Source organism: Chelonoidis abingdonii, chromosome 1 (assembly GCF_003597395.2).
Source record: "Chelonoidis abingdonii isolate Lonesome George chromosome 1, CheloAbing_2.0, whole genome shotgun sequence".
NCBI lineage: Eukaryota > Metazoa > Chordata > Testudines > Testudinidae > Chelonoidis > Chelonoidis abingdonii.
In genome coordinates this window covers 97,721,081-97,737,068 of record NC_133769.1, presented here as the reverse complement: position 1 = coordinate 97,737,068, position 15,988 = coordinate 97,721,081, and the positions used below count along the sequence as shown (strand labels likewise).

General features: G+C 42.9%; 1 protein-coding gene across 3 annotated transcripts in view; it reads left to right on the top strand.

Annotated features, from left to right (window-relative positions):
- ADSL (adenylosuccinate lyase) overlaps positions 1-15,988 on the top strand; it is a 45,117-nt gene that overhangs the window by 1,795 nt on the left and 27,334 nt on the right. For all 3 annotated transcript variants that reach the window (XM_032787862.2, XM_032787852.2, XM_032787870.2), the window contains exons 2-3: positions 13,718-13,921; positions 15,264-15,308. In XM_032787862.2, coding sequence (XP_032643753.1) covers positions 13,718-13,921; positions 15,264-15,308 — 249 coding nt within the window. The remainder of the gene's footprint in view (positions 1-13,717; positions 13,922-15,263; positions 15,309-15,988) is intronic.

The following is a 15,988-nucleotide window of genomic DNA, read 5'->3' as shown; positions in this document are numbered from 1 at the left end:
GTGGCTTTCTTCACCTTCACGCAACTTTGCAGCTAGGTCTGTTTATATACAAAACTCATGCAGGGAGCTAGTGGCTGAAGTTCAAATCCTTCTTTGTCATAATAAACTACAGAGGTATTGGCAAATCTAGTACATCATATGTGTCGCAGTTAAAGTACATTGCCCACCCAGATTAAAACCCAAGATTGATCCTTACACTTCTCTGTTCTTTTGCTCTTCACTATACAATCTGCTGCTAAGGTGATCTGCAAAGTGAGAAGTGGGAGAAATGGATTTATGCCCCGTTTTGTCTGTGTGCTGTATAAAGAAGGCCTGAATATTTTTTATGCTGATATTTTTAATTAGAAATCTAGGCAGGGAGAGTCTTTGATAACTGAAGAGCTAGTGAACAATGACATGGCAGGGCAGAAGACATTTTTATTTGGTCTGTTTAACATATTTTTAACATTATTTAATTTTGATGACTAGCGTTTTAGTTTAAAGGAAGCCTTTATCAAAGATGCAGCACCTTCACCGGATCAGTTATTATGTTAGAGGTCACTGTAAACATCCTTGCGACCTCTCCTGGGTTCTCCAGCAAAAGCAAGGAGTCTTGATTATTCTTGACGTTTTTAAGCTAAGCAGAGAAAAACATAAGCAAAAAACTCATCTTTCAGGCCACCTGTATACATCATTTAAAAAAAAAAGCAAAAAAGGGCACAAGCCTAACTTCATATGTAGTTCTGTCCAGGTCATCCTCTGTAATGTAGCATGGTACCTTTCAGAAAGGAGGTTATTGACCAGACTACAAAACTGTAACTTTTTGTTTTACCTACACTCCCCCTGAACTCTCCATTCCTCTGTGAAGTGAGTTTCATAAAGCTACTGTAAACAGTTCTTATGGAAGGAAAGAAGGATTTTATCTTTTGAGCCTTTTTCCATTAGTGATCTGCTTGCCTGCCAGGAGACTTGGAATATTCTAATGTTTAAAGTATCCTCACGTTGGTGTTAATCTGTGCCATATGCAATCATTAAAGCAGTGGTCCCCAACAAGGTGCCAGCGGGCGCCGTGGCGCCTGGCGGGGCATTTATGTGTGCCCGCCTAGTGCCCAGCAGGGGAGAGAAGCTGCAACCTCACGTCTGCTAGGGACAGAGAACTCCAGGGCTGCAGGCTGCGGGCACCGGTGTTCCCTGTCCTCCCAGCTTCTCTCTGCACTGCCCAGAACTGGCGCAACCCCCCCCCCCCTCCCCAAACAGAACAAAAACCAAAAAAGAATCCTCCGATTCTGCAGAATGGACAGAATGCCGCCCTGTAGCATGTGTTGCCCCAGGCACGTGCTTGCTCCACTGGTTCCTGGAGCCGGCCCTGTATGTGAGTAATTGTTGGCACTCGCCAAACTTTTCTGAAAGCATGAATGTGCTAGTGGCCACAAAAAGGTTGGGGACCATTGCATTAAAGTGATCCTCCACCAATGGCTCTTTTGGAGCCCATATTTCTGGGATTAGACTAATGTTGGGCAGAGTGAACAGAATGCTCATCCCAGGAGTCTTTGTTACATTGCCCGATACATACACAGTAGTACAGTGAAATTGAAAGAACAAAATGTTGATGTTAGGACCTGATCCTATCAGTCCAAGCACTTAGAACGTGGAAATTGAAGGAAGAGGAGACTTACTTCAGGCTTTTTCCTAGTAACCATGAGGAGGAGTGGTTGGAAAAGACAGACTGTGCTGAATGGATTTGCAGAGATCCAAGACATTAAATAATCATAAAAATGTAGGACCGAAAGGGATTTCAGTAGGTCACCTATTCCAGTTCTCTGCACTGAGGCAGGACTAAGTATTATCTGGACCAGCGGTTCTCAAACTTCATTGCACAATGCCCCCTTTCTGACAAAAATTACTACATGATCCCAGGATGGGGGACTGGAACCCAAGCCCACCCTATCCCTGCCACCCTGGACGGGAGGGGGGACAAAGCTGAAGCCCAAGGGTGTCTGTCCTGGACAGGGGGGATGTAACCTTAGCCCCCCTCCCAGGGTGGTGGGGCTCAGGCTTTGGCTTCGGCCCTAGGCCCCAGCAAGTCTAACACCAGCCTTGGCAACCCCATTTAAATGGGGTTCCGACTCAGTTTGGGGTCCTGACCCACAGTTTAAGAACCCCTGATCTAGACCATCCCTGACAGGTATTTGTTTCAGCAGTTTTTAAAAACCTTAAATGACTGAGATTCTACAATCTCCCTACATAATTTGTTCCAGTGCTTAACTACCCTTACAATTAGAAAGTTTTTCCTAATGTCTAACGTAAATCTCCCTTGCCTCAGTTAAAGCCCATTGCTTCTTGACCTGTCCTCAGTGGTTGAGGAGAACAATTTATCACCTTCCTCTCTATAACAACCTTTTACGTACTTTAAGACTGTTTTCATGCTCCCCGCCCACAGTCTTCTCTTCTTTAGACTGCACAAACCCAATTTTTTCAGTCTCCTCACAGGTAACGTTTTCTAGACTTTTAACCATTTTTGTCGCTCCCCTCTGGACTTTCTCCAGTTTATTCATATCTTTCCTGAAGTGTGGCACCCAGAACTGGACACAGTGCTCCAGCGGAAGCCTTATCTATGCTGAGTAGAGTGGAAGAATTACTTCTCTTGTCTTGCTTGCAACAATCCTGCTAATACATCCCAAAATGATCTTTTCAGTTTTTTTGCAACATTATTACATTGTTCGCTCATGTTTAGTTTGTGATCCACTATAACCCCCAGATCTCTTTCTGCAGTACTCCCTCCTAGACAGTCATTTCCCAATTTGTATTTGTGCAATTGATTATTCCTGCCTAAGTGTAGTAACTTTGAATTTGTCCTTATTGAATTTCATCCTATTTAATTCAGACCATTTCTCCAGTTTTTCAAGATAATTTTGAATTCTAATCCTGTCCTCCAAACTGCTTGCAACCCCTCCCAGCTTGGTATAATCTGCAGACTTTATAAGTGTACTTTCTATACCATTATCCAAATCCTTTATGAAGGTATTAAATAGAACTAGACCCAGGACAGATCCCTATGGAACTCTACTCAATATGCCCTTCCAACTTGATTGTGAACCTTTGATAACTATTCTCTCAGTACAGTTTCCCAGTCACTTTTGCACTCACCATATAGTAGGTTCACCCACCTTTTATCATCATGACTTAGCAAGCATATTTGTATTGATACATGACAAACATACTGGAACACAAAATTTGCAGTGGAGTGTTAGATCAACACTCAAACCCTGTGGCTGTCTGTCTGTTTTGTTCACTGTTATGGTGGCTCTCTAGTTTTGCAGGGCAGAGGATCCTTGCATTAGAGCAGGGTAGTAAATTATTTTTTGTCAAGGCCCGAATTTCTTGGCCAAGGTGTATCCAAGGTCCAGACTCCAGAGAGAGATTTTTCACACTTAATAACAATAATGACAATAATAACCAAATAAAAAAGATTTCATGGGCCATTCAAAAGTATCTGGTGGTTTGGATTTGGCCTGCAGTCCACCTATTCACTACCCCTGTACTAGAGTGTGAACAGGCAATGCACATTCTCATTATCGTGCCCGCTTTCTGCTCCTGTGACCGTGGCACTGCTTTGTTGCCTCATCACCCCTTGAGGAGAGGGTGCCTACATCAAAATACATATGCATTAAAGGGGCATCGCACTCTGAACTGTCAGGTACTGGACATTGTCAAAGGTGAGATCCTAACGTTGACTGAATGAGCCAGTGGCTAGGGCCCTGTGAAATCCACGTGAACGCAGACGGAATCATGGAATCAAAACAATAGCTCAGACTCCAGCGCTATACAAAAAATAGATGTTTGGCAGTAGAAAATGAAATAGCATATATGAAACCTACCTACACAAATTTTATACAGTGTGAGACGTTTCAGAGGCTCACATGTACACACAAAATGAGAATGCTTTTTCGCCCTTCACCACTGCCGTAGATTAACTGACTTCCTTCAACACATGGTCTGCTACTACTAGTGTGGTTTCTACCCCCGCAGCTCCCCCGTGGTTCAGTACACAATTTAGCATGTCTAAAAGGCATTCTACAACTGGAAAACGCTCATCCAAAAAGCTAAGTAACAACATGCTGACACCAAAGGGAAGAGCTAGTCAGTTCCCTAATGATGTCTATGAATCAGGCAGTATGATGTTCTGAAAATGCTGTCAACATACAATAGACTGAACCCAAAAAGATACCTGCAATGATCATCTAATGTCAAAAAAAAATCTGAAGAATTGTTCCACATATGACTAGAATCACTGAGGTTCTCACTCTCTACAGAGAACAATTGCAGACTATGAAATTTGCAGATGCCAGATGGGAGTTTGTTGAAGTTTTTGTTGTGGTCTGTGCTGAGGCTGATATTCCATTGGAAGAAATGACGATGCTTCAGTGTTTCCTCTTAAAATACTGCCGGAGGGATGGGGGAGAGGGAATTGCCTGAAAATGAAGTAGCACATTGGCGGATTAACCTGCTGAGTGTTTATCAGGAGCACATGGTGGCATTGCTGGCTAAATCCATGGGGGAAAGATTTCTGTGGTGATTGATGAGACAACAAATATCCGAGAGTGCAATGTGCTAAATATAATCATAAGTATGTTTTTTTTCTTTTACTATAATGACAGATCCTTTAAGTAGATGCTTTTTTATAATGTGTGTATTGACCTTTAGGAGAATGTTTGTTATATTTTGAAAAGACTAAACACGTCTATGATTTAAAGTAGAGATAATTTAAGAAAAAACATTTAGGATGCTATCACCCCTTAAAATTGTCCTAAAGAAAAGAAGTATCACATTAGAATTTTAGAGCTATTCTATAAAAATACTTATTTAATAATTTTATCAAGTACTTCATATTTTATATGCATTTGGAAATTAAATTCTGTATTGCAGTGCACCTGTAATATTATGCCTGTAAAAAATATATATTATTTAAAAAAAAACACCTTTTTAACATTAAATGATACTACAGTGATTTTGAAGCTGGATTTTTTTCCATTACTGAATTTTAAGTTTAATGAAATCCTCCAGTAACAAACAAGTAGAAAAATTGTGACAACAGAATACATCTTTTTTAAGGTATTGAAGATCAGTATTATTTGATTGACACCAGGCTGTCCTGGTGTCAATGAATAAGATCAGTTCACGGGCACTGATGTTTGGGCAGTTGTAACTGACAATGCAGTGTACTACATCAAAGCATACAGAGAAGCACTGACATGCATCATGCCCAACAGTGTACATGTGACACATCTGTGTCAGATAATCAATCTGATAAGTGAGACATGGTGCATTGTCACTTCTTTAGCAATGTGGTATCTTTCATTACTTGGATGAAATTTGCCTTCTTCAAAAAGTCAGCCAAAAAGTGAAGATGGGTTGCTTTTCTTAAGTCCAAAGATGATGTGCACACCATGAAGGTCCCCCTGAAGCACTACATATAAGATGGAATAGCTGGTTTCAGGCAGTAAAATATCATGCAGATCACATTGATCTCTACAAGAACTTTTTTGAAAAAAGAGAAGTCATCAGCACAGGCTGTGACAAACCTTTTGGCATTACTTAGCAGTCAGGAGAAATCAGACTTGCTGAAACTTAAGATGGCTTTCATATCTGAAGCTTTCCCCAAACTGATAACAGCCCTCACCGTCTTTGATAGTACCCACTTCCCAACAGCTTTCAATATTATGGAAGACATGGAGGTCTTACTTGCTTTCTGGAACTGAAAGACTCTTGGATGACTTCTCCATAGGAGAGAAGAGAAATAGCTTGGACAACCGGCATGAAACCTATCAGCTTGCTTTAACCAAATTCCAAACACTGGGATGTCCATCCAGCAAAAGACATGTATCAACAGGCAGATTCCAGCCATGCAACAAAACACTGATCAGTACAGTAAGCTACCACCTTTTGCCCACTCCTCACCAGAACCATGTGAACCAATGGCTTGTTTTTCTGCGCAACACTCAGAATGAGCCCATCCCAGATCCACTGGATCTTTGTGGTTACTGGAAGGGTTTGAGGGGGCAAGTGCCTAGAGTAGGAGAGGTTGCCCTACCTTACATCTTCCTCCCTGTCAGCTCTCTAGATGCAGCAAGAAGCCATAGTAAATGTAAAAATCTACTTACAAACAAGAGGGAATCACTTTCTGAGGAAAACACTAAAAATATAACAATAATGTACCACAGTGGAGATGTCTGCCGGAGATGACAAAAATGTTATTTAAGTTTGTCAATTTATAATGCTACTCAGCGATAAACAGTTGATTTGTGAAATTATTTAATCCAATTTGAAATTAATTTAAGCATTCTTTCAGACTGTAGGAAGCTTGAAAGTAGCAAGTTTAATTTAGAATGACAGCAATGACTGCTGCAAGGATAGATTATGTTTAGTGCATTATTTTTATTTTTTAATCAAATGTGATTTTAGTTAAATTGACACTGTTAAAGGCTCTTCTATTGACTTCTTGTGTTACTGTACAGCAATGTCAGTTTGGTCATATGATCGAGTGCTTCTTTGAAAAGTGATTTAAAATATGTTATTTTTACTGTGTAGTGTATATCTGCAGGATGTTTTGTTTAAATTGGAGGACTCCCAAACCTTGTGCTTATGGGTTTCCCGGTCTTCCTTTCTCTCTGCCAGCTCTCCCTTTTTCTTCTGCCCTCTCAAAATAGAATTTTGTTTCCAGTGAGTAGGAGTTGTGTCCTGTGATATCTTGAGTACTCTGGCCCCACTGGGAGGAGGAAGACTTATTTTTATCCATGTGTTCACATTCCTGAGGAGTTACAGCCTTATGATGTCAGTCCTGGACTGGAAATGGAGTGGGAGTCAGCCACACTCAGCACTTGTTAGCTTGGTCATTGGTCAGTTGCAGACTGTTAGACACAATCACAAGCAATTTCCTCTGCACTCCATCATCGGAAATGTATAGTATTTCTAGTTAGGTGCCTGTAACAGAAGACAACTGATGGGGAAATGAAGTGTGGGAGACGCGGATCTTTTAAGAACACAGGACTGTTCAGAAAGCTCCAAGCAAGGACTTTCCCCACCAGCAGACTACTGTTGGGAATGGTAAAATGCCAATAATGATCCCGGGGACCTAGCCTACCCTTTGTTAACATGGCTCATGAAACCGTACACCAACCACCTCGACAGCACCTAGGAGAGCTTCAGCTTCAGGCTCAGTAGCTGCAGAATGACAGTTCAATGTGCCTTTAGTCGTTTGAAGGGTCGCAGGCATTGTCTATTTACAAGATTAGACCTCAGTGGAAATAAATATCCCAATGGTTATAGCTTCCAGCTATGTGCTGCATGATATCTGTGAAGCAAAGCGGGAAAAGTTTACCCCAGGGTGGAGGGCGGAGGTGGAGTGAATGTCTGTCTGCTGAATTTGAACAGCCATATACAAGGGCTGTAAGAAGAGCTCAGCACGGAGCTATATGGCTCAGGGAGGCTTTGAAAGACCATTTTAAGGGGGGCCAGAGTAGTGTGTGTTGCTCTACCTGGCCTTGCTCTTTTGCAGCCCGTTATGAATCTTGTAGTGAGTGCTGTGTGTGTAGTAATACAACACTGCCAGTGCACCTATTAATATTGTCTGAGAATGATGATGTAGGTTCTGTGACAAAATGAAGTAAAGGAAATGGGTAGGTGTCAGACATGCTCAGCACAAGCCAGCATATGTTGTGAACTAATAAAATTGATTTACGTTCCAGAAAACAGAATTTTATTCTACAGCACAAACCAGGAAAAAAAAAGTAAAACTTAATAAATTAAGGTGATACAACTTATGAAGGGGAAAGAACAGTCAGGTACACATACAGCAGTCGTGTCTTTCACAGTTGGTAGTGCCGTGTCCCTGATGCCGTGTGGAATCTTGAGGGGTGGTGTAAGGTGGTCTCAAGATTGAGTTGTGTATGGGTAGCAGATGGAGGCGAGCCTGGGTTTCTTGGACCTGCAGGTCTACCAGAGTCTGCAGCATCTCTCTTTGTTGTCTGAGAAGCCCCATTGTGTCCCAATGCATCTCCTTCTCCTTGTCCTGCTTGGACTCCTGGGCCTTCCTCCTCTCCACTCTTTCCTTCTCCATGCTGTCATCCTTCAGGCCCTGGTCTCATTCTCTGATGCAGCACAGGCTTGCAGCAACTTCTGGAACATGTCATCCTGAGTTGTTGTCTTTTTCCTCCTTATCTGGCCTAGGTGTTTTGCAGGTATGGAGGAGGAGACTCTGGCTTTGTCTACACTACCTCACTTTTAGCGACACGGTTGTGCCACAGCAGCTGTGCTTCTAAAAGGCGCGCAGTGCAGCTGCTGTTTGTCGGCAGGAGAAAGCTCTCCTACCAACAAAAAACTTCCATCCCCCATGAGCGGCATCAGCTTTGTTGCTTTCCTGCCAACAAAGCGCTGTTCACAGTGGCACTTTCCATCGGTAAAACTTTTATCGTTCGGGAGGGTGTTGTTTTTTAACACCTGAAACAACAAAAGTTTTGTCGATGAAGTTTCAAAGTAGACAAAGCCTCTGAAGGCCACAGTACCAGCAGCTGCAGACACAACACACAGGGGTACCATTGTCAGTGTATTCACAACAGAAATCAAACCTTAGGATACTGAACTCACTCCCTTTGATCCCCACAAGTTGTAAGCACTGCATTCTCACTTCTCCAGTCACAGCACCAGCCATGGTGAGTATGGCCCTCAGGAGGGAGGGGATGGGGTTGTATAGGGCAATGGAACTGAATACTGGCACCATTTTCCTCTGGCTGGGTGATTTTAGCTGATATCTCATTCCTGAGGATAACAGAGGCAGAGAGAGCAACAGCTGCTGCTGGAGTCTCAGTGCCCCCTGGGCCTATATGATGGTAGCCTGTGTACTTCAGTGGTGCCTGCTGAAGTAATCAGTGAGTGGGTGGGAAAGTGTCCTACCTCAGTGGAAGAAATACGTTGTCCCTCCCCGGAAACCTTTAGCGTTGGATTGTAGAGTACTTCCATGAAAGTTTCATTGAGATACCTACATAGGATTCATGGAACATCTCATCGCACTTAAAAAAAAACTGCTCTGTGTGCCCCCTCTCCCCCCAACTCTGGAGGGGAATGAAAAGCAGATAAGAGCACAACTCTCTTGCTTGTTTCACTAACTGTTCTACCACAAGTAAAAAAGAGTAAATCAACAGTTGTGTCCTGCTGTTTTGCGGGTTCCATCCCTGTAATTTCAAAGCAAATTGCATAGTTACCAGAGGCTCCTTCCCCTGCATCAATGTTGCCCATGCACAACTGTTGGGACTAGCTGGAATTGAAACGTGTCCTGGCTTGCTGGGCAGTTGGGACCTCCGGTTGCGTGTCCCCCAGACTCCTCCTCCTCTTCGACCACCTCCTCCTCCTCACTGTTCATAGCAGGGGTGCCTCTGATGTAGGCTCCTCGAAAGTATCCATGGAGCTCTTGGGGTCTCCACCGAGGAAGGCATGCAGCTTTGTAAAAGAATCAGCTCTGTGGCTCTGGACCTGATCAGTTGTTAGCCTTCATTGTCTTCTGGTATGCCTGCTGTAGCTCCTTGGCTTTCATGCAGCACTACTGGTGGTCCTTCTTGTAGCCTTTCTCCAAGCCTTGAGCAATATGCTCGTAGATGTCGACATTTCTACAGCTAGATCAGAGCTGTGTCTGCACAGCCTCTTCTCCCCATGGACCCAGGAGATCCAATACCACCTGTGTACTCCAGCCAGGAGTGCATCTGCAGCATATAGCTGGCATGGGTGATTGCACACCACAATGGAGAGCTGCTAGGTGTGCTCACCAAGTCAGGCAACCAGGAAAAGGAATTTCAAAAATTGGCAGGGCTTTAAACGTCATGGGTGGCTTCCTGTCCATTGAGCCCCTGGGCAGCGGAGTTCACAACAGTGACCAGAGCAGTCACTGTGGGGCATTGTGGGACAGCTCTTGGAGGCAAGTAACAATTGGTGTAAGTAATACAGTGTCTACACTGACACTGCATTGACCGAACTACATTGATCTTGACTCTACACCAGTTGGAGAGGTGGTGTTAAGTTGGCATGGCAGAGCAGTTACGCTGGTGGGAACAAAATTTAAGTATTTAGACATGCACAGCTAGGTTGACGTAAGCTGCCATGTGTCCACCTCCCCATGACACCATCTGTACTGCTGCAGAACCATGGAGAAGAGGTATCATGATGTTTGTGGTTATGCAACGGCAGTGTTTGACATGGCACTGCCCTTATCTTGAGTGCTTTTTTGTAGCAATTGTAACTGTTTCCTGAGGTTCGGTTCTCTTCTCTCTGTGGGACTATCTCTGCTCTCATACCATGACTGGCTTTTCCACGTGGGTGAGATATTTATGAGCACAAGAGTCTGTTGGATGGATCTTTCCCATAACTATTTCTGGAGATGAGACTTGAATAGCAGTGTTCCTTCCCTAGTAGAGTAAAATACACCAGTGATATTAGCTTATTATTGCATCATATTGGTTATAGAATTATCTCTGTGCTATGATGCAGAGTTATGGCCATGTAGCCATATGTCTTGGTGACAGCACTGTGGGGCCAAGTGCCTTTCTTGTTGGGTCCTGGATACTCAAGGTTCTATTGCCCTTCCTGAAGCATATTGTTTTTAGTTCCATTTTGATAGTAATTGGCTAATGGGTTCTCCAGGAAATCCCTCTGTCTCACCAGCTCTCCTGTCTGAGTGCAATAATACTAGATCCCCATATCTCAAAACACTTCAGCCAATTGGTTTCCTTCTCCTGGAAAGAAAAACGCTTTTAAAATGCTGTCGTCTTGTATGATATTCTGGTCCTCCTCCATATTGACAATTCCTTCAAACTTTGTGTCATCTGCAAATTTTATTAGCACACTTCCATTTTTTGTGCCAGTGTTATTAATAAAAATGTTAAATAAGATTGTTCCCAAGAGCGATATTTGAAGACTTCCACTCCAGCCTGACAGTTCACCATTCATATGACCTGTTGTAGTTCCCTATTTAGCTAGTTCCTTATCCACCTTTCAATTCTCATATTAATCCCCATCTTCTCCAGTTTAACTAATAAGTTCCCAGGTGAAAATTTACTGAAATACAGATAGATTAGAACTATTGCATTTCCTTTGTCGAAAAAAAATAGTCAAGTATCTTCTTAGAGATCAGGTTGGTCTGGCATGATCTACCTTTTGTAAAACCATATTGTATTTTATCCCAACTGCCATTTACCGCTATGTCCTTAGCTACTTTGTCTTTCAAAATTTTTTCCAAAACCTTGCATACAATTGAGGCCAAACTAACAGGCCAGTAGTTTCCTGGTCATATTTTCCCCCTTTCTTAAAAATAGGTACTTCATTAGCAGTTCTCCAGTCACAGGGTAAAACTCCCGAGTTTATAAATTCATTAAAAATTCTTGCTATTGAGTTTAATTTTGTGTGCCAGTTCCTTAACTATTCTTGGATGGAGATTATCTGGGCCCCCCAGTTTAGTCCCATTAAATTGTTTGAGTTTGACTTCCACCTCAGATGTGTCAATTTCTACTTCCATGTCCTCATTTCCATTAGTCACCCTGCTACTACTCCTAAGATCCTCATTACCCTTATTAAAAACTGAGGCAAAGTATTGTGTTGGGCCATGCCTAGATTATCTTTAATCTCCACCTCATCCTCAGTGTTTAGCCAGTCCCACTTCTTTATTTGTTTTTCTTTTTCTTTATATGGCTATAGAACCTCTTACTGGAGGTTTAATTTCCTTTACAGGGTCCAGCTCTGCTTGTCTTTGGTAGTTCTCACTTTTTCTCTATACTTTCTGACCTCCAGCAGGTATCTTTCCCTGCTGATCCATCCCATCTTCCATTCTTCTAGGTTTCTGCTTTCTCCTAATCTGTTTGAGATCCTTGCTCATCCATCTTTGTTTGCATCCCTTCCTTACGAATTTTGTCCCTTTTTTGGGATGCAGGCTTCAGACAGTTTTCGCAACTTTTGACTTAAAATAATTCTAAGTTATTTCCTTCCTTCCCTGCTGCTGCCCTGCCACAGATCCATTTCTGTCTGTCCCAGCTCTCCCACTGCAGTCCTTTTCTTCCTCTCAGTCCTTCACCAGGAGCAGAGCTTGATGCATCCTCAGGCGGAGCATCATCCACTACCAGCAACTCCTCCTAACACTCCAAACTTCTCTGTTTACTGCCTCCATGCAAACCAGTTATGAGTTCTTGCTGTGACTCCAGGTCCACAATCTTTTGCTGCCCCAAAGAGTTGTGGGATTTGGATGAGTCCCAATCTGTGGATGGATTTTGGGTCCCAGATGGGAAAGGTTGAAAACCACTGAACTAAAAATACAGTGTCTGAGCAGTGGGGCTGAGTTATTGTTGGTCTCAAATCCTTATCTTTTGATTATCCTAAGATGTGTTTAATTCAGCACTGACATTGAGAATTTAGTGTATTTTGTTGCATTAATTCTCTCACCAAAAGGAGAGAGCTGCAGGACAGTGCCAGCAGGTGCCATTTTGCATAAAAATGGAAGTACTGTTAAATTAGGAGAAACTATCTTCTTGACCTTGATAACTTGCACAATTCCATGTTTGAGATTTGTACAAAAGCATAATTGTGTAGACCAGACAATAAGGAATATAGCAAAACACTGTCTCCCAGCTCAGACTGTGGGAATTGCACTTCTGCACAATTGAAACACACAGTTACTTATGTGCATGTGCAAACACCTAGCTCTAAACCTTTAACTTTAAAGGAATGGTATCCCATTGCCAGCTAGTCAGTTTTGTGGATTCCTGCTAACTCTTGTGGTTTATTACATTTTCCCATTTTAATTTTCCCCTGTTGCTGTATGGAAGATGCACACAAACAGAATGGGAATCTAACTGCCTAATTATACATCTTTAAATTATAATATTCTAAGGTATTACTTGTAAAACATAGTAGGTAAAATAACTTTTCAAACAAGTGTAATTTTTTTCAGTAGCTGTCCCTCTAAAATGACTTCCATATTTTTTTTAAGCACAGCCTAGTGGCTGTTCCGCATGGAATACTGTTTGCCAATCTGAAATCTGCTACTCCAGTTTTATGTAAATTAAGTGTGTGTGGGGGGAGTGTAGCGATATTTTTTTCAAGTGGCAAATGTGTGCTGTTCACCTCACTTGTCTAAGCCAAGTGACTGAATTGATTTACCCCAACTTCTGAGACATTTTAGTTTTGAGCTAAGATGAGGTCTATGAAGGAAAAAACTTCAGAAAGTTACAAGCAACAGAAAATAGAGGGCTTGGTACTTAAATAAAGCAAAGGTTCCCAAACTGTGGACAACTGATGATCTGCAGAGTTTTGTTGGCAGGTTCACATGGTGGTGCTTCTCCATTCCAGCCACTAAACTGCGTCAAGAGAAGCTCTAATACATTACTTTCCTGACAGTGCTTTTCCTGTCACAATTGCTGCTATTGTCACAAGGATGTTAATGTAATTGTGGCTTGGAGGGGAATGGTGACCAAGAGACGCTAATATATAGGCTGCCCTATTGAAAAAGTTTGAGAACCCCTGAACTAAATCATTTGCTACTACAGTTCCATCAGGTGGCCTTTCGCCCACAAGAATCTCTAATTGACAATAATCCAAGAGGAGTTGTATGGGGCTAAAGTGTGTATTGCTTCTGTCTCCACTTGGTTTGGGTTCTTTCTGTCAGAAGGAGATAGCTTTTTTGTGTTTGTGTTTTTTTTCCCTTCAGTCACTGGGACTGCCTATCACAGATGAGCAAATCCAAGAGATGGAAGCAAACCTGGATAACATAGACTTCAAGATGGCAGCTGAGGAGGAGAAGAGGTTGCGTCATGATGTGATGGCTCACGTGCATACCTTTGCCCACTGTTGTCCAAAAGCTGCTGCTATCATTCATCTTGGAGCCACTTCCTGCTATGTGGGCGATAACACGGTAAAATAATACCAAGTTTGTTCTCTAGAGAGCTGCACCGAACCCACCAAATGTTGCTCTCTTGATAGTTTAAAATAAATTTACTTTTAAAAATAAAATCTCCAAATAGAATTTTTTGAAAGTTTATTTATTTTACTTCTGAAGTTAATTCCCCAAGTCCCAATCTCACTACAGACTATTTTAGTCAGTGCTGGCTGGAGTTCCCGTTCTCCTAAACACACTGACAGCTGCAGAGCAATGCTGCACTCTTTTTGGCATGAAGCAAGATCCATCCTCAAACAGCAGCACTTACTAAGCCCCGCTTGTGTGTCATCTGTTGCATTAAACTAGGGAAACTCACAATCATGTGAGTTGCGCAAAGAAAAAAAGTCTGCGTGACCTGTTGGTCATGCCAGTTGGTCACCAGTTCACTGATTTGAGAAATCAAGGCCACTTTTGACACATGCAGATCATGAGTTTTCAATTGTTGTATGGAAAATTTGGATTGTTTCAGTAGGAGAAAAGCTATTCAGGGTCAATAGAATGGATAAGAATCTTGTATACCCCCCCCCCACCCACACACACACAGTGTCCTGCTCTTCAGTATTTGCTTCTGTCAAGGGTTGGGGGGTGGCCTGCACAAAACTGATACAAAATAGCGTTATTCCCCAGCATGTTGCTGTCTTCCCCAACCCCTCCCAAACTCATCATGCCCACTGTTGTTCCTTTTGTTCGACGAGACCTGGTAGTGTACTTTTGCACTTCTCCTGTGGCAGTCCTGCATTTTGCCTGGACTTCAGCAGCTTAACAGCTGCTTTTCCCATGCCATTTGGACTTAGCTATATTTGATTGCACCAGAAAGGGGTAAAGGAAAGCTCTACCAGGCCAGCCAGCCTTTTTGAAGTGAAGTCTTGAAACAGTCCTATAGATCTGTGGCAAGCAGTGCCTGCACTTCCATGTGGGACTATTAGGATTTAGTCCCATCCCCTTGGGGCACTGGGAACTCTACAGAAGCATGATTTCCACCTAAGAGGGTTTGAACAGGATTCATGTTGCTCTTCAGGACCCCTTCTGGCTGATATAGAATCAATGACATTGATGGGCCCTGACAAATACCCAGTTCTCCTTGGCTTAAAGAAGGTCCCCCTGATACAGCATTTTGATTCAGGAAAGAGAATTTTAGGATGAGAAATGGAGAGGCTCTTTCTTAGAGTTTCCTTGGGAGGGAAGAGCAGTTTAATTATCCATGGCAGCTGTGTGTTCAGAGAGGCTAGAACCTCTCCCTCCCACAAATGAGAGAGGGGAGTGAGCAGATGGTTCTCAAGCAGAGTTGAACTGGAATTTATTTACTCGTTTCTTCCAGGACCTGATTGTTCTCCGCGATGGGTTCAACCTGCTGCTACCCAAGGTGAGAGAGAGGTCGTGTGTACAGCATCTTGGAGGTGGACACAGCTGTTGGCCTCTGGGTGAATGATGTTTATCTTAGTTGGTCTCTGGGTCGATGCTGGTAGGGTGACCACACAGCAAGTGTGAAAAATCTGGACAGGGGGTTGGGGGTAATAAGAACCTATATAAGAAAAAGACCCAAAAATCAGGACTGTCCCTATAAAATCGGGACATCTGGTCACCCTAAGTGCTGGTGAAGTGGAGTTCCTCTGGGACCTGGATACCCAGGATAAAGTGGCTGACTACTGTAGAGTGGGTGAGCAGTCCTGAACTCCACGTGATCTCTTGCATCTCCCCAGCTTACCCCAAGGCCTCTTGCTTCCTGAGGGGCTGTATGGGAAGTGGGAGGGTCTGTTGTGCCAGAAGTGGCTTTGTTTTACTTGTCCCAGTCCTGAAAGGAGAGAACTAAATGGTTAACTACTCACCCAGCAAGTGCTAGTGGAGGTGGTAAACAGACTAGACTGGCTGGTGATCCGATCTGGTGTGACCATTCCTGTGTGTCTAAGTTTTATAGGGAGCAAAACTTGTGCATACAACCTTAAGTGACGAATAAACATGAAGCCTCCTAGTGGCTGTAGAAATTGATCCAGTTAAGGTGTTACATGCTTTTAAATCCATTTCCCACTGCTATCATGCTTAAGC